Raw genomic sequence first — 21,538 nt, forward strand, 5'->3', positions numbered from 1 at the left:
ACTACACAGGCTTCTGTGCTGTGTGCATGAGGGCTCTGGCTATTTTTAGGCACCGGCTAATCCATTAAACACATAATGCTGCCACTGATGGCTCATAGAACACAGCAGCCAAATTAAAACACAGTGGAATGAAAGAAAAGCCGTTGGAAGACGTGCAATGAGCAGGTTATCCTAATAGGCTGTATGAGCGTGTGAGGGTGCATGCACACACACACACATGGGGACAGTCAGGAGAAGAAAATGGCACTGAATATTAAGTAGCCACTAAGGAGGTAAAAGAAAGCAGTCACCTCGTGAATCTGGGAAGTGACAGACAGCCCTAATAACAAAAGACGCCTAGCACTTGAGGAAGAAGCAGTCAACAACAGTACTTCATAATCTACTCCAATTCTACAAAATTTTGTGTACTCTTCAGAAAAGTTGAGCCTGGGGACTGTGAGATGGAAGGAAGGGGAGAGACTGTTCACAGGCCAGCTGGAAGCCGAGGGCTCCCCAGGGGGGCCATCCTGGGCAGGTGGTACCCAGTGGGCATGATGCTAAGATCCTCTCTGGAAAAGAGAGGTATGTGAGCGCCTGTATCTGTACCGGTCCTCTTACTGATGTGCAGGGCTGGACCACCTAACCATCCGACCAGGCCAGCTCACACTCAGAAAAGCAGAGCTTGTATCACATGCACGCAGGCGGACGTGCAGTCACGTTGCCTCCCTCACAGGAACAGCAGGATGGACGTGTCTGGGCCATCCAGGGGACAGGCCACAGGAAGAGAGGCAGGGGAAAAAGGGCTCATTGGGAAAGTTCAGCCTTCTTTCTAGACTTTTCTGGACTGTCTCTCCTTCCATAAACTCTTTTGAGAGCATGAAGCCTTTTTTTTTTTTCTTTTTTTTTTTTGTGGGGGGCCGCACCTGCAGCATATGGAAGTTCCCAGGTGAGGGGTCCAAGCAGAGCTATAGCTGCTGGTCTACACCACAGCCACAAGCAGCACGGCATCTGAGCCAAGTCCATGACCTACACAACTCTCATGGCAATGCCAGATCCTTAACCCACAGAGTGAGGCCAGGGATCAAACCTGCATCCTCATGGGTACTAGTCGGGCTCGTTACCACCGAGCCACAATGGGAGCTTCTGAGAGCCTTAAGGCTTTTATTCATTTTTCAGAAGCTAACCTTTCTCTTCTCAGGGTCAAAGTCACCCAAGTGGAAGCAGGCAAGGGAAACCCACATTGGTGAGGACCTACGACGTGCTCTGTGTACCGCGCTGGTTCCCTTGAATGCATTTTCTTTCATTCTAACAACAGCCTGATTCTCTATACCACGATGTAAGCCAAATGCAAGGTTCACACGTAATTTGCACCAGGAAGCGTTTGTGCAATAATCTGTACAAGATTTGCACAGTCTAATGCTACGGAGTGCTGGAGGACGGATTCAGCCTTGGGTCTTTTTGGCTCCAGGTCCTGCCTTTTCCGACCACCTCATCTCCTTCCCACCCAAGCAGACAATGCTCTATCCTCCTGCTGAATCACATTGGCTTCCGCATTGATGCTAGCCCCTGCAATGTCCTTCTGGGATGCATCACAGACTTATGGCCTTGAACTTGGAGAATATTAAGTGGTTTCTATTTGGGAGTGTGGCCCAAGGGAAGTCATTCTGCTGTCCACGGGGGTTCTCAGCCAGAAACACCAGGGCCGAGAGAGGACCGCATGCCCGAAGCTGTGACTCTCCCCCCGCTGGGGTGGTGCTACTGGTCTTTCACCAGGGGGCCACCAAGAGGCTTTCTGCAGTGCACACGGCACTTGTGTTCTTCAAGAGCACCTGGGTGGGGAGCTGGGGAGGCAAGGCTGCTTTGCTTGTGCCACAAGGGACAGGACGGGTAGGACAAAACCACAGGGATGGTGACACATACGTGAAAGCATTTTTCTCCCACAGTGCCTCATCTGGCGCTTCAGCCGAAGACCGCCCTGGAGGCATCTTTCCATAACAATTAGGAAGTCCGCTCCTAAAAATAATCCTTCACAGGCAAACTCCCTTGGCTCTACACAGGATGGCTTTCCTTCCCCTTAGGTCTGCGCACTATTAGCATGACGTGGGGGACGTTCTCCTTCGTGTCCCCTCACCCCTCTTTGGTTTTTGCTTAGTGGACGCTGGTAAATCTTACAAGGGCTGCTGCTTGCAAGGCAGGAAAGGGAAGGGTTACGGAAACAGACGTGATCTTCTCTAAGGAATCACTTACCCATTTTAGAGACGAGAAAACCCTGAGCTGAGAGGTGAGACCTCCCATCTCTCGGCTGACCAGACCCCAAGATCCTGGCTTCTCCATACCTGCCACTCTGCACTCACTGAGGATGCCCATGGCAGGGTGTGAGGTCAAGCCTCCCTGCGGTGGTCCTGCCGCTGTGCAGGATTCGTGCCTGGGGGGGGCTAAAGCCATCTGTCCACCCCTCCCCTTTCCTTCCTCAACTTCCCCAAGGCAACTTTGTGATTTTGCTAATTAAGCTGAACACTTGGCAGAGTTCTACACCTCCCCATGGGCGCACGTGTTAGTGGTTTCTAACCAGCTGAGAAGACAGGGGCTGCCTCTCCAGGCCAAGGGAGAGAACCGGAGAGCCACACGGAGGAGGGAGGGAAGCCCTCCGTCCTCGGAGCGTAAATTCAATCCAGACATTCATGCTCTCTTGCCTTCCCTCTCCCCGCCTCGCCCTCTCTCTCTGATTCTCTACTGACTCTGCTCCTGTCACATGCCGCCAACACAGCTGGTGGAGTATTTTCGCTGTGATGATGTCAGCCTGTTTCTGATAGGCTTCTGGGTACAGTGACAGATCACAGGCTGTGTCAGAGCCCCGCTCTCCTGTTTCGACTGCTTGAAACCCAAGTCACCCTTGTGAGCTGCCCAGGGTCTTCCTGTCCATCTTTGCTGGGGAGGAAAGGACACTTCACACATGGACGCCAATGGCTTGATCATTTAACTGTTCACGCTGCAGAGTATGGAGCACGGACGACCCAGGGAGATGCTTCCTCTCTAAGAACTGCCAGGTCAATTGGGCATCTGGGGCTCTGCGGAGGCTACCAGGCTTTGGGGATGAAGCTCCCAGCTCAGAGCTGCTCTTTACGGAGAGTTGAAAGAGGTGCCAGAGAGGAGACTGGTGCCTTTCAAAACAACCCCTTCTCCTTCCTTGCCTACCTCTGTTCACACTGACGCTTTCAGGATTAAAAGGACCATGAAAAAACATTTACTTTTCCTTATTTATTTTCTAGGCTTTACCTGGGGTCTACGAAAACACAGCTTTGTTAAAGACTAGTAGCCACCCCAATCCATGTAGGAAGGTGAGAGTAAGCAGCACTTACAAATGCGTAGTGGGTCCTAAATAATGATGCCCCCTTTCAAATATCCTGATTTTTGTTCTTTTTCTTTTTTTAGAATTAGAATGTTGAGAATACTTTCTTGGGCCTTATCAAAGCCTATGGTAACAGCTCACCATCAAAAAAAAAAAAAAAAAAAAAGTCTTTGGGGCTAAAAGCTCTTGGCAACGCAGGCCCCCTGACATTCACTGTGCACAAGCAGTTCTGGAAAACGTTTTGAAAAAGCAGTCTCTCCCACCTCACTTGATCTTTTAAAAAGTATACTCACAATTCAAGCCATTAACTAGTTTGTCTTCACTGTTGGTTTTAGTTGCTTTGAATCCCAACCATGCCATGACCATTTTGTAGCTCATTTCAACCTAAAGGAGGCGCTGTCACAAAGGCGTGGATGGAACCACGCAAAGTCCTGGACAGAACCGTTCCCAGAGGGAGTGATGCTCTCCAGCCCCAACCAAGGAAGTTCCCAACCCTGGGGGGTGAGGGGTGGGGGTGCGGGGCAATTCTGTTGGATTCCAAGCAAGCTGGGCATGCAACTGCTGTTTCCATACAAACTGGCAGAATAAATGCATTCAAGTGATTTAAGAGACTGGAAAAGAATGGACTGAAGGAACCATGGGAATTAAGAGAGTTGATCACAGTCCAGTTTTAACGTGACTCAGCTTGGCAGCAACCGGCCCTTGGGGTTCCATTTATCAGAAGCCCAGGCCTGACTTTCCAGATATCAACCATGCCTTTTATTCTCTATATCTGATGCTTTGACATCTTGAAGCCTTGCTGACTCTGGAGGGACTGCCCCTCCCTGGGTTCGCTAATTCCTAGAGACAACCAACAACTCACTTGCCTGGGAGAATGTCCTTTGTATGCAAAGCAAACACCCACATCCCAGCCACTTCCTCTAGCGGGTGCTCACAGGGTCACTATCACTCCTGCCCTGACCACTCCAGGGCCAGGTACCAGGCACCTAGGGCCAGCCCCAAGCCCAGAGCCTGCTGAGATGATTCAAACTAGCCAATCCTAAATCTACCTACCCTGCCTCCCTGGCTCCTTCTCACTGAAACCACAGTAAAGGCTTCTGGCCACGTTTTCTCTTCCATCCCTGTGCCTCCTAGCTGACCCTGGCGATTCTCCAGGGCACACCCTCTCCTTTTGGGATCTGAGTATATAGTGGGGGATCTTTTCAATGGCAGCGGCGCTCGCCATAGCTAAATAACAACAAAACCTACATTTTAAAACACAGAAGTTGTAAGGGGACCTGGTGACTCTGGCCACCTAACATTTTCTTCTGGACAAACACTGTCCTTTCCTGACCACTAAAAAAATAAAAATAAAAAATAAAAAGGCAGATTGACTTTTCTTTTCAGGGCGACACCTTTGGCATATGGAAGTTCCCAGGCTAGGGGTCACATTAGAGCTGCAGCTGCTGGCCACAGCCACACGGGATCCAAGCCGCATCTGCAACCTACACTGCAGCTTGCAGAAACACAGGATCCTTAACTCACTGAGCGAGGTTAGGGCTTGGACCCGCATCTTCAGAGAGACTACCTCGGGGTCTTAACCTGATGAACCACAGTGGGAGCTCCCAGAATGACTCTTCTTAATCAGGGCTACCCATCTCAACCACAGAACAACAGTAAGAAAAAAAAAAAAATTCAAGCAGTGATTTTCATATTTGTCTGGGAAAATGATATGCTACCAGCCATACCTGACATGCAGAAAAGTTAATTTGTTACAAACAGCGGATGCCTTGGTGCCTTAGGGCTTAATTCTCTCAGGGGATGGGGTGGGAAGATGATGAGTCTAACCTCTAGGTATAAATGAAAAACCCTTTATCACCCCCTAGCTGCAGACAAGTCTGCCTCTTGGAAGAAATTCATCGTGCCCGGAAGCTATGAGAGCGGGCAGGGCAGGATGCCCCCATACCTGCGTGATCTGCAAGAATGTTACCTGTGCTCGGTGATCCCCGACGGCAAACTGTATCACCGCAACGCCTGGGCTGTGGCTGTTCTCAATCCGCTCCACGGTGCTGGAGTCGATCTTGAGGTCGTTGCTGATCTCCGCGCTCTGGATGAAGTCTTCCGTCTTTAGGTCTTCCACCTTCTTCAGCTCCCCGTTGGCCAGCTGGATGATGGAGCCTTTCATGAAGTAGGGAGGCAGCGTGGGGGGCGCGGCTGCGGGGGACGCCACCGACTGCACCACGGGCAGGTGGATCTGGGCCTGCACCATGGCCGGGTAGGCGGCCTGGGTGACCAGGGCCTCCGGGCTGAAGTTCTCGTTCTTGGGCAGGGCGGTGGTGACGAACGTGTGAGGCACTGCAGCAAACTGGGGCGATGACGTGACGATGGCCGAGGCCGCTCCCGACCCCTCCATGTCGGCGCTGCCGACGGGGATGAGCAGGGGCTGGGTGCCGGGGATGACCAGGTGCTGGGGCAGGCCGCCGGCGTAGGTGATCGCTTGCTGCTGGCTGCTCAGGTAGCCGATGACGGGTGGCTGGGTCCCCGCGTAGAAGGCCGTGGCCGGAAGTCCGACTGGGAGTGGCTCCGAGGCGCTATGCGTGGTCTGAATGACCGTGTGGGGGGACAGTGTGGCGACGGCGGCGGCGGCGGCGGCAGCAGCCTTCACTCCTTCGGGGCCCAGGGCCTGCTGAGGTGACAGCGCGTAGGATCGGTGGCCGGGCTTCCCTAAGTGCAGGCCGCTTTTGTCGTTGAGGGTGGACGGGGAGGCCTCCCGGTGGGTGACCTGCTGCACCTCGAGGTCGGCGGCAGGGGTGCTGCTGTTGGGCAGGACCATCACAGAGGCCCGCACGCCCGACGAGTCCCGGCTGCCGTAGTCGGCGGGGCTGGGGTGGACCACCACGTGCCTGGACTCGTAGGGGTGGGGGACGGCCTTGCCGCCCGCCTTCACCAGGCCCAGGTCGGCCGAGGTGGGCGCCCCGTACCTGCGGCCCTTCTCCAGCTCCCCGTTCAGGATCTCCTTGGCCTGCATGGCCTGCTGCAGTCGGCTGCTCTCGGCTTTCTTGGTGGCCTCGCGGGGGACAAAGTGGCTGCCGGAGTCGGTGTACTGCACGACGACCTGCGGGGAGGGCCCCAGGGTGAGCGTGTGCGGGATCATGGTCTGGTGGGGGTGGAGGTGGACGGGGATGGCCGGCGGGGAGGCCGGGCGCGCCGCGGTCTGCGGGGAGCCGGCGATGTGCACGTACTGGTTCTGCGGGGTGGGGGGTGGGGACCCCGGGGGGAGGAGCCCCGCAGTCCTGCCCAGGTGCTGCGGTGGCGGTGGCGGCGGCGGCGGCTGCTCAGCCTTGTGCCCCGAGGCCTGGCTCAGGCCGCCCATGGTGGCCAGCAGCGTGGAATAGGCCTCCAGCTGGGAGCGCTGGGATGGAGTGGCGGCCCCCGCGGCCGAGGCCACCGCACTGGTGACGGGGCTGGCCGTGGGGGAGATCAGCTGGGAAGGGATGAAGCCGGTGTAGGGCCCGCTGTACTGGGAAGACCCAATGAACTGCAACGGGTGCGCAGGCAGGTGGGCGTACTGCACGGGCGACACCGGGGCCCCGGACTGCGGGGGCGGGTACGCCGCGGGCATCGTCGTGGTCGCCGGGACGGACCGGGGCGCGCTGGGTGGGGAGTAGTCCAGCCCCGAGGACAGCGCTTTGTGTAAACCTATTCCCTGTTGTAAACCGAGCTCCGGCGGGGGCCCCGCCGGCCCGAGCCGCCCGCCAGCGTGGCCACGGGCGCCCGCGTGGCCCGGGAGCCATGGCACGCCCTCCGCGCGGTGGTTGTCGCTGGGCACGGCCGTGGCCTTGTCCTCCGACGGCCGGCTGGTGGCGGGGATCTCGCGCTTCTTGGGAGGCAGGCATTCGTTGCTGCGCTCTTGGTTGGATTTCATTTTTCGCCGTCCCCCCTCCACGGTGACTGTTTCACTGTCTGGCTGGCTCTGGTTTTAGTCTGATAAACGGAAAGTCACATTTGATTTCTGTAGGGGATCCAGGCGCTTCATGAGGAATCATCTCCCCGCGGGGGCGATCCGCCAGCAGCCGCTCTGGAATCTGGGGAAAGGAAAGAGGATCGGGATGAGGGTAAGAGGAGGAGGAAAGAGAGGGAAGAGGGAGAGGGAATCAGAACATCAGCACCAGAAAAGAACGTGCTCCCAGAGACTCCGACTAGGCTGCTGGTGTCAACGTGAAATCCCCTCCTTCGCCCCAGGGTCAGAGCAGGTGACACACCGGCCTTGTTGGAGCTCATCAGAAGGACCATTCAGACAGGGAGCAAGTCAAAGCCTTTTTTATGGACTCAGCAAATCTCCTAAGACATCTCTCAATACCCTCTCTCCTTTCTTCCTGTTTTTTTTTTTTTTTTTCCTTGAGAGTGGACACTTGTGTTTCTTAGTTTTCCTTCCAGAAATGCCACTTCTACTCCTCGCCTCTTCTTTACCTGGCTGGAAAACTGGAATGAAGCCCACAAGGATGATGGCACCCATTAGGGTCAGCCAGACCTGCCCTCAGAGACAGACCCACCCGGACTTTGAGAAACCAAGTCCTCCGTGGACTTGATAGTTACCCCTGATTCCTCATCTGCCTGCCATAGATGCTACGCAGATTCCACTGACTCTGGGTCCATATGGGATCCGCCACAATTCTCTCTTCCCTAACATACACACACACTCATAACACACACTCTCTCTTTCCATAGGCCAGCTCAGCAGAGCCAGCCCCAAATAATTCTATACCCCACAAGCTTCCAAACAATTCCCAGTACAGCTACTCACATGATAACAGAAAGCCAAAAGGAATCTGTGACAGTTAAACCTTGAACACAGTTATGGTTGAAAGTGCAACTGGAGTTCCCACTGTGGTGCAATGGGATCCGTGGCGTCTCTGCAGCGCCAGGACACAGGTTCGATCCCTGGCCCTGCAGAATGGGTTAAAGGATCCGGTGTTGGTTGCAACTGCGCCTTGGATCTGAACCCTTGCACGAGAACTCCATGTGCCCTGGGTGCCCAAGAGGGAAGAATCAGTGCGATCCTCAGGCTGATGCATCCAAAGTGTTCTTTCTTTCTTTCTTTCTTTTTTTTTTTTTTGTCTTTTAGGGCCGCACTAACGGCACATGGAGGTTCCCAGGCTAGGGGTCCAATCAGAGCTACAGCTGTCGGCCTACACCACAGCCACAGCAACCCTGGATCCTTAACCCACTGAGCGAGGACAGGGATCAAACCCGTGTCCTCAGGGATGCTAGTCGGGTTCTCCAGCCACTGAGCCACGACGGGAACTCTGAGGCTCTTCTTAATAAGGGTGACGTGCTTGCTCTGCCTTTGCCTCTAACTTCCCTTCTGGTCTTTGAATTTTCTCCCTATACCTTCCACCCCCTTCTCCTTGGAAAGGGCCAATCCACCCTTAACCCTAGAGACGAAACCTCTGCCGGACCCATCAGGCATGTGTGTTTCCATCTGGACGTATCATTAGTGAGCCTGGAGCCAGTTTTCAGGGACACAGATCTCAGTGTCTCAGAAACCACACAACTCTAAGTTACCAGGCGTGTGTGGGCAGACAGATGCCCACCTGGCAAGAGGCAGGTCATTAATGGAACCAAGAGGAACCAGGCTAACAGGTGGCAGGTGTGAGGGCCACCTACAGGCCACACGCTGTGATCCTGGGGAGGCGCAGGATTGGGCTCTGAGAATCCAGGCCCTGGGTTTTAGCATTTCTCCAACCCAGACCTCTTTTCTACGGTGTGAAGTTAAAACAGGCACAATAAGGCAGCAATTTTCAGCATATGACCTTTATCTGTGCTGAAGCAATATCAGTGTCCCTGGCTTATAACACAGCCCTTTTCTCTCTCTGCCCTCCTATGCTCCCCTCCTGCGCCAGCTCATCCCACTTCTCTCCTTAGAGCTTACACACCCCCTTCTCCAATCTGTAACTTTTTTTTTGCCAATGATGTAGTGGCCCTTGCTGCTTTCGCTTCAACATCCTTAATGAACACCATGACAAAAGGACAGATGACACAAAAGTTCTCCATCCTTCTTGACTTTGACCAAGCATTCAAGGAGGTGGAGGTTAGAAATTTGGGGTCTCAATACAAATGACATTTCGATAAGAAATAGGATTGCTCACATGACAAGAGAGGCACTTTTAAGACTGAGGCAGAAACAAAAAAGTAAGTAAAAAGAGCAAAAATATTCATGAAGAAATATCTCTGTCAAAAAAGTAATGGCGATTATCTACCTCCTTGACCCAGGGCTTTGTAAGTCCCAGATAACTGTGTTCTGTACAGTTTCCTCTTATGAAGAACATGGCACATAATTTACATTGAATATGTGCAAACTGATTAAGATGTCAGTGCTATGTTCAAAACAATGATAGATAAAATTAAACAAAAATTAAAGACAGTTGCCCCTTCTCACTGCTTAAAAAGTTCTGATAATAATCTTCATTTCTAAAGTCACTCCAAGAAAGGACTGCCTAAGTCTCACATCCCATACGGACTGGGAGAGAAGTCTTTTAAGAGATGGACCCAAAGGGAACTGTTCCATGCGCCCCCTGCTGGCTCCACAGTAGCACTGATCCAATGAAACCCCACAGGATTTCATTAGGGATGTTCATGCAAGAGTAGTATGTCAGAATCCGGAATGAGACTATTTGCATATAGTAGGCCCAGCCAGTAAGGGAATAGGTTAATTAGCCCAAGGCAGCTCTAGGGAAGAAAAAGCAGCAGCATAAAAGTCCTTTCAAAGCCAAGCAAAATGTCAAACATGTTCAGAACGAGGTCTATTAGCAATGCAAATGTAAATTGCCTGTACAACTGAATGCACCGTACACAAAACTAGAAAACCCCTCCGAAGGTACTTTTTAAAAAAGAACTCAGCTTTAGGGAATTTGAAAAAGAATGCTGACTTGATTTTCAGTAGGGCTTGCGTTTATTTACACCCTTTTTTTGAGACACTGGCTTAGTTGGCCCTAAAGATCTTGGTACAGACGCTATGACTGGTCTTCTGCTAATGACCAGTCAAACATATTGGCCTTGACACACAAATTCAAATATATCTTTCTGAAAAGCTGTCCATTGATAAACATCTTTTCTAGAGAATACTAATGCTATATTAAGTATACAAAGATTAACTGGTGTGACTGGGGCCAGACTAATACAAATTTTGACTCACCCTCCTCTTACAGTTAAAAGGACCATGTCTCTTATTTACCATTGCAGCTTGGGGACTAGGTTCTCTAATTCCGGAGTATGTGTCCCTTCTCTGTTTCCTGAGCTCCCTGTACTGTCATCAGGGGAAAGAAATCATTGTGAGGGTAGGGACTGTGTCTTGATGTATTTTCAGTGAACCACCACGAGAGGGCGCCACAGTACACCACCAGGTCCCTGGCACACTGGATTAAAAGAATGGAGAGGTAAATTATGCAGGTGGAAGTCACTTCAGGGAAAAAGAAGGGAGAGAAAAAGAGACCAGGAAGGGGAGAAATAAAAAGGAGGGTGGATGTCTGCTTTTAGGGTCTCTTTCTAGCTGCAGACAAAAGCCCTCTGTGTCCCCAGTTGCCTTCTCTGTGCTCAAACAGTGTTTCCTCTGGGCCCGTGAGGAGGTCACCTCCGGATGTCCTTTGCCACAACAGCAAGATTTCTTGGAAACACGGGGCCACACAGGATTCTATACCTAAACTGCCAAAGAGCCATATATGCAGATCGTAGGTTTAAACATTATTGTTAGGAAAGGAAAAGTGAACAAAGAGTTAAGAGATGGATCATGACAAATTCATTTCGGGTACATTGAATGTACTGTTCTGAGTACATTCATCTTAAGCTTCTTTATATAGACATTCGCATCTCTCTCCATCATCATCTTAAAATTTAGCTCCGTGGCATAAGGCCTTGCTCTTCCAAGGGTGGTCCTTGGACCAGCACCCCCAGCAGTTTGAGAAATGCAGAATCCCAGGCCCCACCCAGCCCTCCTGATTCAGAGCCTGCATTTTAACAAAACCTCCAGATGAGTCACAGGCACAACAAGGGCTGCTGGAATACCCTCCCAAATAAACACCTCCGGCCTCCTTCTAGTGGGGCAGCTGGAAAACCAAACTAGCTGCTGTGAGCACACGGAACTGACAGAGCCTTGGAGATAAGCAGCTGGTATTTAGACAGCACTCAGCTGTTTACTTTGGGGTCCGTCACCTAGACTCAATACAATTCTCAGTAATAATGGATGCCTCTTTTCTTCGGATTCTATCTTCAAGAACTATGGGCAACACTTTAAAAAGGCTATCACCATAAATTTTACACATGACTCAGTCATCTCCAGGGAGAAAAACAAACTTTAATTAGGAAGCCCCATACCTGTATCTTTGTTATAATTCACCCCCCCCCCACTAATGAGGATTCAGATTGTGTCAGAAGTGATAGGAAAATGAGATGATGCCGCCAGATGCCAAGTCCTGAAAATGACAACCAACTGCTCTGAATGGAAGATTCTCCTAGAATCAGATACATACAGTCCTAGAAATGCCTTCCAAGGTCAAAGCAATCAACTGGGTTGCTCTGCCCACCACCCGCTACCCTGCGAGCTTCTCAGTTTGAGTGAATTCCCATGACCTTCTGATGTGGACGAAAAATGCCGCCCGCCGTATCAGTCAACAAAGGATGCTGCAACCATCGAGCCATCAGACACTGCAGCCGCCCCCAAGTGTGCACCCTGCGGAGGTTCGGGATGGGAAAAACATAGGATATTGGCCACAGACAGTTCAGGTACATATCAAAGGAAGGATTCCAATGAGCCCAGACTCTTGTATCTTCCCACACACAGAAAAGTGGTGAATTCATTCAGCGGAGGTGGCTGGTTTTCTTTAATAAATAGTTCTCTTTTGATGTTCCGACGACTTGTTTGTTTTTGCAAAAACTTCTAAATATCTTGGCTTACCTCTTCAGAGCAGCCTCTCCGTGCCCTCTAAGAAGCTGTCTTCTGGGTCTAAGTCCTGATCAAGTCCACTGAATAAAACAGAATTCTCACCTTTTTGGTTGTGCATTTTTTCCCACTGGATGCTGGCACATATGTCCAAGCATAGCAGAGGCAGGGTTTTAGCTTTACAGAGGAGGAAATGCAGCCTGGTGAGCTTATGTCAGTTCTGGAAGAACCATATGACCATTTAGGAGACAGAACACCTGGCCTGATGGGAGAGGGCACTAGGACATGGCAAGCATTCTTTAAGCCCTGACACGCACACCTCTTGTTTTACTAAATTACTGAACAGGAAAATCTATGTAGTGCAAGGGCAGAAGGTACTTCATTTAGGTTAAATATTAAAAATAGGCCCCACCCTGACCTTCAAGTTTCCAGGATGGACAAAGGTGGGCTGGATGATAGCATCATTAGATACCTTGATGGCTGACTGAACAAACATGTCCCAAAGGAAGTGGGTCATATATTCATTCATCAAACACTTACTTTGTTTCTAGTATGTACAGTGGACCTTAATTGTTCAATGTCAGTGGGGAGGAAATGGTATGTGAGCACTCTATTCTTAGTCCTATTCTGTTCCACATTTTATTAGTGTTTTGGTTATCATATTTAGAGGTAACAGAAGGCTGGAAGGGATGCTTAATACATTATTCCAATTCATATTCAAATATGTCCTGAAAAGCTGGAAGTGGGTAGCACAAAACCAAAAAAAATTAAGATTAATGAGACTGAAAGTAAATACCCAGCCCTAGCGGCAGAGTTGGAGAGATCTGACTTAAGAATAAATAGTTCACATCAAAAAGCCTAGGGATTTTCTATTTGACCATCCATTCCATACGAACCAACAACAGCTGGATAGGGTGCCTAAAAGTTGGTGGAACTACAAGCTTCATCAAAAAAAAAAAAAAAAAAAAAAAAAAAAGCACAGGGTTCCCCCAAAGAGAATAAAGACTGCAATACTATATGGCATGGGTACGACCACAAAGTCCTAAAGCCAGGGGAGCGCTGGCGGGCATATCCAGGGTGGAGTGATGGGGTGAAAAGGAGGGCTGGACCCCAGACAGGACTGAGAATTACACTGATATACAGTTGACCTTAAACAACAGAGGCTTGACCTGCATGAGTCCATTTACACGCGGATTTTTCTCCCTTTTTCTTTCAGTAAATACTGTGGTACTTTGCCATCCGCGGATGCTAAACCTTCTACCCGGAGGACAAGTCAGGGACTTGAGCATGCGCCGATAGTCCTATACGCAGGGGCTCCTGGAACCACCCCCCACCCCTGCAGACACTGAGGGCTAACTGTGCACAGTAGAGATTAGTAAGTAATCGGAATTGTTAAAGTGGGCTGTGCTGCCGCAGGAGGTTAGGGAGCCTTGCTCTCCCAAGCGCTGAGGCAGAGTTTACAGACACAGAGCTCACAGTGATGAGAGAAGCAGAAGCCATCCAGGGCACTGCTGCACCCGCACCAAGCACGCATCACGCATCAGGGACTGCAGAGGGCGTGGCATCCGGGTTAGGAGCTGCGTTGATCAAGGGAGATCAAGCTCTTCATACTTCACAGGCCAGCGAGCCAGGGACCCCTGGCATCAGCCAGCATCGAGCTCAAGGCGCCCCCTAGTGGTGATCCCGGTCACAGCAGTGTGGAAACCCCAGAGAGAGACTCCTGCACGGGTCAGACGTGGAGAACCATGGACACTCTCATGCTGTCACCAGGCTCTCTTCCCCTCTAGGGTCACCCAACGTGAGTTCGAGTCTGCAGAGGGGTGCGGACCCCAGGGTCACTACAGTGATGCACCACCACCACTTACTGCTGGGATGAGAGTGGGCTGAGGTCAGGCAAAACCATCTTAATACCACTAGCACCAGGAGGAACAGTCTTGGGGGGTGGGGGCTGTTCATCTACAAATTTGGGGACAAAGACTACAATGACTAAGTGTAATAGCGTCATGAAAACACGGAAATCCACAGTAAGAACAGTCACACTTGGGTGCTCCCTGGCTGGGGAAGCTCTGAGGGCATCAAGCTGACAGGGAACTCTTCTTCCGATGCAACCTCCCATCTCCTGGACAGAGAGGCTGGAGGGGACTCCTCAAGGGGCCCAGCCGCTCTCGCTGTCCTTCCTCCACGCAACTCCTCTGCCTGGCACCGAGCCAGACTGCTGTCTTCCTCGTCCCTAATGAGTAATCTGCTTTTCCTGACAGCAGAAGAGACGGACAAGCTTCAGATCAAGCCTGGGCAAAGCTTTTCTTCTGTTTCTAGCTTCTGCCATTATCGTATCTCATCCATGTGATGCTAGTGACACTGGGGGTGGGTTTTTTTTTGTTTTGTTTTTTTTGGTCTTTTTAGGGCCACACCTGCAGCATGTGGAAGTTTCCAGGCTAGGGGTCGAATCAGAGCTGTAGCTGCCAGGTGATACTGTAACCACAGCTATTCTGGATCCGAGCCACATCTGCGACCTACACCACAACTCAGTGCAATGCAGGATCCTTAACCCACTGAGCAAGGCCATGGATCGAACCCCTGTCCTCATGGATGCTAGTCGAGTTTCCTTACCACTGAGGGCTAACTGTGCACAGTAGAGATTAGTAAGTAATCAGAATTGTTAAAGTGGGCTGGGGGGGGGTGTTTTAAGGGGGTTTTGCTACCTCTGGAAAAACAGGGAGACCTGTCCTGTGGTGGGGTCCACTGCATGGGGACATGGCCTATGTCCGTGTCTGCAGGAACTCAGGCCTGAGAGGGCAGGGTGGAGGGTCAAGGCCCATGGCTGGGCTGTGCTGTCCCTGGAAGCTGGCTCCTTCGGAATGTCAGTGTAGCATCTGGGCAGCCGTGTCCCCTGGCAGCCTGCCCGAGCTGGAATTCCTGGAAAGGCTCAAGATGGAAAAATAATCACTTGAAGGGATAACCATCTGGATGGAAACTGGTCCCAAATGAATTGTCCAAGAGACGTTGAGTTTGAGTTTTTAAGAAAACCTGGAAATGCCTTTCTATCAAGGCCTGCCCTGGTTCAATACGTAAGCAAATGCCTTTCTGCTCGGAAGGGTCGTGCGTGTCAGATGAGCCGCCCTGGGACGCCTGATTCTCTGTTTACCCACCGCTCCGGCCCAAGGCTGGGGACAGTTCCATACAGGTGCTTTCTGAGACTTTCCCCTTGGCCGTCCACACCCTGCTCCAGAGTGAACTGTGTTAAGGGCAGAGGAACTGCTCTGATGCAAAGAACTGGTCACAGGATCCTGGTTAGAATTGGGGTTAGGCCACAATAAGCTGTCACTTTTGACTCTCAATGAATGTTCTTAGCATCCCAGTGAGATCTCACAGCACAGAAGTCATTTAGCATTCACCACCATTAGCATCTTTGGAATGTCAGGATAAATTTTTTTTTTTTTTTTGTCTTTTTCGGGCCACACCCAAGGCATATGGAGGTTCCCGGGCTAGTGCTCAAATTGAAGCTGCAGCTGCCGGCCTAGCCAGAGCCACAGCAATGAGGGATCCGAGCCGCATCTGCAACCTACACCACAGCTCAGGGCAACGCTGGATCCTTAATCCACTGATCGAGGCCAGGTGTGGAACCTGCATCCTCAGGGATACTAGTCAGAGGTGTTTCTGCTGAGCCACGATGTGAACTCCCTAATATAGTTATTATTACTAATCCTGGCAGGAAGGTAACAAATATTCTTACTAGTACTGATAAGGAGAAGAACACAGAGCAGTAGAAAGAAGAGGCTGCGGTGTAGGCAGAGGACAAGTTCAAAACCTGGCTTCATCTGCAAATATCAAATGTTGGCGAGGATGTGAAGAAAAGGGAACCCTCCTACACTGTCGGTGGGAGTGTGAATTGGTGCAGCCACTGTGGAAAAGTGTGGAGGTTTCTCAAAAAAACTAAAAAGGGAACTACCATGTGATCTGGCAATCCCACACCTAGGCATAGATCCAAAAAAAAAAAAAAAATCCCAAAATACTAATTTGAAAAGATACATGCATCCCAAAGTTCACAGCAGCCATTACTCACGATTGCCAAGATATGGACACAACCTAAGTGTCCACTGACACATGAATAAGATGTGGTATATACCCAAGGGAATAGTACGCAGTCATGAAAAAGAATGAGATTTTTGCCATTTGCAGCAACGTGGATGCATGTGGAGGGCATTATGCTAAGTGAAATAAGTCAGAAAGACAGAGGAGGATTCACAGGATATGATACTGCTTATATGTGGAATCTAAAAGCGATAATAAACTAGTGAATCTATCATAAAAGAAGCAGACTCCCAGATACAGAGAACAAACTTTTGGTTACAGGGGTGGGGTGGGGAGGAGTAACATAGGGGTGGGAGAGTAGGAGGTCCAAGTTAGTGGGTGTTAAGACAGGCTCAAGGATGTACTGCACAACAGGGGGAATATCGCCAACATTTTGTAGGAATGAAATGGAAAGTTACCTTTACAAATCATATAAACATTAAAAAAGGGAAAAACTCAAAAAAAAAAAAAAGGAAAGAAAACCTGGCTTCCCTCCTGCTGCCGATGCAATCTTTTTCTTTCTTTCAATCTAATTTTTATTTTATTCTAAATCACACACACGTCCAATTTCAGGAAATAAGTGTCTCGACAGAGTGTAATCTTATAACGAGTACCTCTGCCTATAAAGGGGGGAGGAATTAACATACACAGTGCCTGACGTCATGTACACACTCAATGAATGGTCGCCATCCTAACTGTAGCTCAGCAAATGCTTCCTCCTGAATCCCTAGGTTCCACGCACATTGACGAGCGGCTCGTCTCTCCTGGTTCCATGATCCATTCAACACAGTATCTTCGAACTCTCAATCCCTTCCAGTAGCTGGATTTGTTTTTTTTTCCCTCACACTTGTGATTTACATAAAAGAGAAAGTCGTGGATGTGTGAGAATTTATTTTCTTTCCTCACTCGATGACGGAAGGGATTATATGTATAATAGCTCCCAATGCACAGGCCCTGCCATTCACACCCCGAAGCCTGAGGGCCACTCAACATATCCAGACTGAATCAACAGGAGGGTGAGATGCTAAATTGCACGTGGCAGTCAGGAAGGGGTAAGTCGAAGTCAGGGTTCGTTTTCTAGGCTGCCTGCTTTTTTCCCACAATACTTAGATGAGTGAGTCCCCCAAGGCATGGCGGGGAAATGCAGAATCTTCTTTCCACACTCCTCAGGGAAGGCTGCCAGCCCTCTACGTGCACACACCTCGGAAGCTTTGCTACACACCGCAAAGCCAAGGGCCAGCAGTAGCTGGCGGGGCTTAGGTGGATTCTAGCAGCTACAGGGGGGCTGGGGCTCCAGGAAATGAAATGGCCCAGATTTACCAATGGAGAACCGAACACCTCCATCAAGTCGGAAAGAGGCCTTTCTGGAGCTGAGGCCTCCAGAGAGGGTCTCGAGGCATTCAGAGGTGGAAGGTTCTGGATAACTGCAAACGAACAAGTCACTGCTCCTTGTTAGTTCCAGGTTGGCGTCCCTCCTACTGGGGTCTTTCCATCTCTAGGACACTGTACGACGTTTCCATCCTCTGGACGACAAAGGCCCTGAGACTTTCTAGGACCCCGTGTCCCCAAAGCAGGTAGGACAGGGGTCCCTGAGGCTTTCTGTGTGCAAATTACAGCAATGCTTCACACACTAGCTAGTGTATGACCCTCCCACTGTAAAGGCCAGGACCCTGAGGCTTAGCATGGAGGTGACTCCCTCAAGGTGACTTAGCATGGAGGTGACTCCCTCATAAATGGCACCTCCCCTCTGTGCTCCTTGATATCCTGCTCTCTCCTATACACGCTCCATCCTATAACTGTCCGCAGGCCCGCCTGGGCTAACACTGCAGCCTGCTCCATCCTTCGGCTGTAATGGGCCCCATGGTGACGACTTCCTTTGTCATCACGTCTAAAACCTTGACAAGGCCACTGAAGACCGCAGCCTCGTTCCTCAGTCCATTTTTTTTTTAAAATTTTATTTATTTATTTTTGGCTTTTTCTAGGGCTGCTCCCATGGCATATGGGGGTTCCCAGGCTAGGGGTTCAATCGGAGCTGTAGCTGCCAGCCTACACCAAAGCCACAGCAACATGGGATCCGAGCCACGTCTACAACCTACACCACAGCTCACGGCAACGCCGGATCCTTGACCCACTGAGCAAGGCCTGGGATCAAACCCGCAACCTCATGGTTCCTAGTCGGATTCATTAACCACTGAGCCACAACAGGAACTCCCTCAGTCCATTTTTTAAAGTTTTACTCAAGTACACGTGCTTTGCAACAGGGTGATAATTTCTGCTGTACGTCAAAGTGACTCAATCATACGTGAACACACACCCATTCCCTTTCAGATTCTTCTCCCACATAGATGATCACACAACACTGAGGAGAGTTCTCTGTGCTACACGGGAGATCTGCTCGTTGCACTTTTTACGATTTTCATGCGTCTTTCTCACCAGACTGTAAGTTCCTTGCGCTGGATAGAGACCGAGTTTCATAACCCTGTGGGATTCTAGGGCTGCTCTTTTTCTTTGCTGGCTGACACTTCTTATCCTGTGTTGCTCTTCTGTCACCTTTCGAAGCTGGCTACCATAAGGCAAAGTGTTTCCGGATCGCCTTCTCCATTTTTGGATGTGATTATACAGGGTTGGATCAAAAATGGAACTCATGACAGAGGGACATAAAATACTCTATCTCTGAAAGGCATCTGGACTTAGAGATTCCATCGCAAGCACAAATTCTCCTGTGAGATTATGAACCCCAGATACTTCCCGTAGCAGGAAGTCCAAGTACGCCCTGCAAGATGTGGGCTACACCGGAAGGCCTCTAAAAATCCACATCCCATCCTCCAAAACCACGTCCAGATTGTCCGCGCATTCATCCCAAGGAAACGCTGCTGGTTGTCTTTGGATCGACGGGAAGGACCATGTATTTACCAAGCAGCAATTTTATTGAAAGCAGCCTAAATCAAGCAGAGCAAGAACAGGGAGACGAGCTAGAAAGATCAGCCAAGATAAGAGGTCTCTCGGAAAGAAATGTTTGTTTTAATTTTAGGGGTATGACTCACACTCACTGAATGGGTGGCTGAGGTCTGGCCCTCAAGAGACGAATGGTTCATTTTGAAAAGTGGAGCAAGTGGGAAAATCTACGCTCTGCCTCCATTTTTTCTTTCCCCCCCAGAATGAGGCTGCTCGGTGGAGCCCAAGATGCCCCAAGTCTTTCCCAATCACCAGCAACACGGACAATGGGAGGGCACGCTACCTGCAGCTGTTTTCAATCAAAAAGCTGAGTAATTACCGCAGCCTCTCCCGGGGCTCGCAGGCGGCCCAGCATGAAGCTGGTGGAACATTAAGGACGTTGAATGAGCTGCCAGGAATTTGGCTGCCAAATCGCTCCTCCTCGCCCTGGCTCAGCACCATGAACTCAATCAGGTATTCATTCAACAGGAACGCCACGCTCTCTCTAGAAGGATGCTGTCGCCCTCGGAAAGAGGCACACCGTCACATCCACAGCCTCGCATAGGGGACATCCGGAATGGCTGGATGCTCTTTCCTTTAACTTAGGGTCTGGGAGGAAGAGACTCCTCCCTGGAGGCAGGACTTCTGAGATAAGCCATGAACGGAGGTGATAAGCTGGTCAAAGATGGAAGCGAAAATGGGCTTTGCTTATTCTATGCCTGTGGCGATGTCCGGTGCTTTCTTCCACAGCTCTTACTGATGGGCCATCCACAGATGGTTGACCTTGATGTTGCAGAGACTGGGGTGTGGTAAGGAGCCTCCTGGCTTTCGGTGATTGGTGACTCTAGGGAAGATATCCAACTTCCTAAGCTTCGGTTTCCTCTTGAAGAAAACGGAGAGAGTAACAAGCTCTGTTTCATGGGGTTCTTAGAGAATTGCATGGGACAAGGCAGTGCCCAGCCAGCAGGCTGGAGAACCAGAGAAAGATGTCCCTAAGAGTTAACTGCTTCCAGGCATCAAAGGACCTCCCATCAAGGATGCTGAGGGCACAAGCTTGGGATCCCAGCTGCCAGACGTGGAATCCTGGCTCCTTCACCTGCCAGCTGTGCCTCAGTGTACCTGACTCTATGATGGGAATTATATCAGTAACTCGGGTCTTAAGGTTTGTTGGGAGTTCAAGCATGCACCGAACACAGCCCGCGGCCTGGCCCACTGCACAACCTGTACATACTGGCTGCTGAAGCTATGATTCTCTCTTGAGAAGGGCCCTCCTGCCCCCACTGCCTCACCCTGGGTCATATTTTCTTTCTTTTTTATTTCGTGATTTTTATATTTTTCCATGATAGCTGGTTTACCGTGTTCTGTCAATTTTCTCCTCTACAGCAAGGGGACCCAGTCACACATACATTCTTTTTTCTCACATTATCATGCTCCATCATAAGGGACTAGATACAGTTCCTAGTGCTAGACAGCAGGACATATTTTCATCTGTCTTAAAAACACACGCTTTCCTCCCTCGGCTTCTCTCCCGGGGGGTTACTTCCTGCAACCCATGTGCCAGGCAATCGCGGCAAAGATGCTGGGCAGAACCATCTCTAATTAAAAGGTTCCTTGCCTCACCTCCGCAGCTCAGAAAGTTTCCCAAGCCTGTAAAACTTCTTCTAGAAAATAATCCATACGAGGGCAATGATATATATTGCCCCCTACCGGGACGAACAGCTTGCCTGCAGAACAAATGGTCTGTCCCATCTACCTTCACACATAAAATTCAGATGTGCTTACGTTTTTGGTTTGGGGTTGTCTGTATTAACTGCTGTTTCTTCCTGCAGTATCAATAGAAGCTTTCTGGCTGATCTGAACCTGGAGCATGGTACACACTTTAGACGCAATTACTCACTACAAATGAAATCCACCCCTTTCCTATTTAACCTCTTCCGACTACCCATGCCTTAATGAGACTCTCTGCGACATGATCAACACACAAAAAATGGCCAGTGATTTTATTTGAGACACGAATAGCAAACGAGAGACCATAAATAATGCCGCTGTAACTGGAGGCACCCAATGCCTATCCTCCAAATAGGCCAATGTTTAAAGGACAAATGGAAATTCGAGAAAGTCGGTGCCCAGTTCCTTCTCTAGCACTGCAGCCTTGGCAGACAGTGAACCTCTCCAAGCCTCGGTTTCCTCATCTGTAACCTGTGAGTGATGATAATGTTCTCGAAAGGCTGCTGTGAGATGAAATAAGACGCCGTGTGTGAGAAAGCACAACGTCTATTGCAGAAAATCTC

At 50.3% G+C, this 21,538-nt stretch overlaps 1 protein-coding gene across 2 annotated transcripts in view; it reads right to left on the reverse strand.

Moving 5' to 3' along the window:
* Positions 1–21,538, reverse strand: part of ATXN1 (ataxin 1) — a 417,087-nt gene that overhangs the window by 18,261 nt on the left and 377,288 nt on the right. For both annotated transcript variants that reach the window (XM_021099771.2, XM_021099776.2), the window contains one exon: positions 5,298–7,392. In XM_021099771.2, the coding sequence (XP_020955430.1) occupies positions 5,298–7,232 (1,935 nt within the window). In that variant the 5' untranslated portion in view covers positions 7,233–7,392. The remainder of the gene's footprint in view (positions 1–5,297; positions 7,393–21,538) is intronic.

Source organism: Sus scrofa, chromosome 7 (assembly GCF_054392235.1).
Source record: "Sus scrofa isolate SSC_HxYL_T2T_F1_AM1 chromosome 7, Sscrofa_HxYL_maternal_Yorkshire_Landrace_v2.0, whole genome shotgun sequence".
In the NCBI taxonomy this organism is placed as follows: Eukaryota; Metazoa; Chordata; class Mammalia; order Artiodactyla; family Suidae; genus Sus; species Sus scrofa.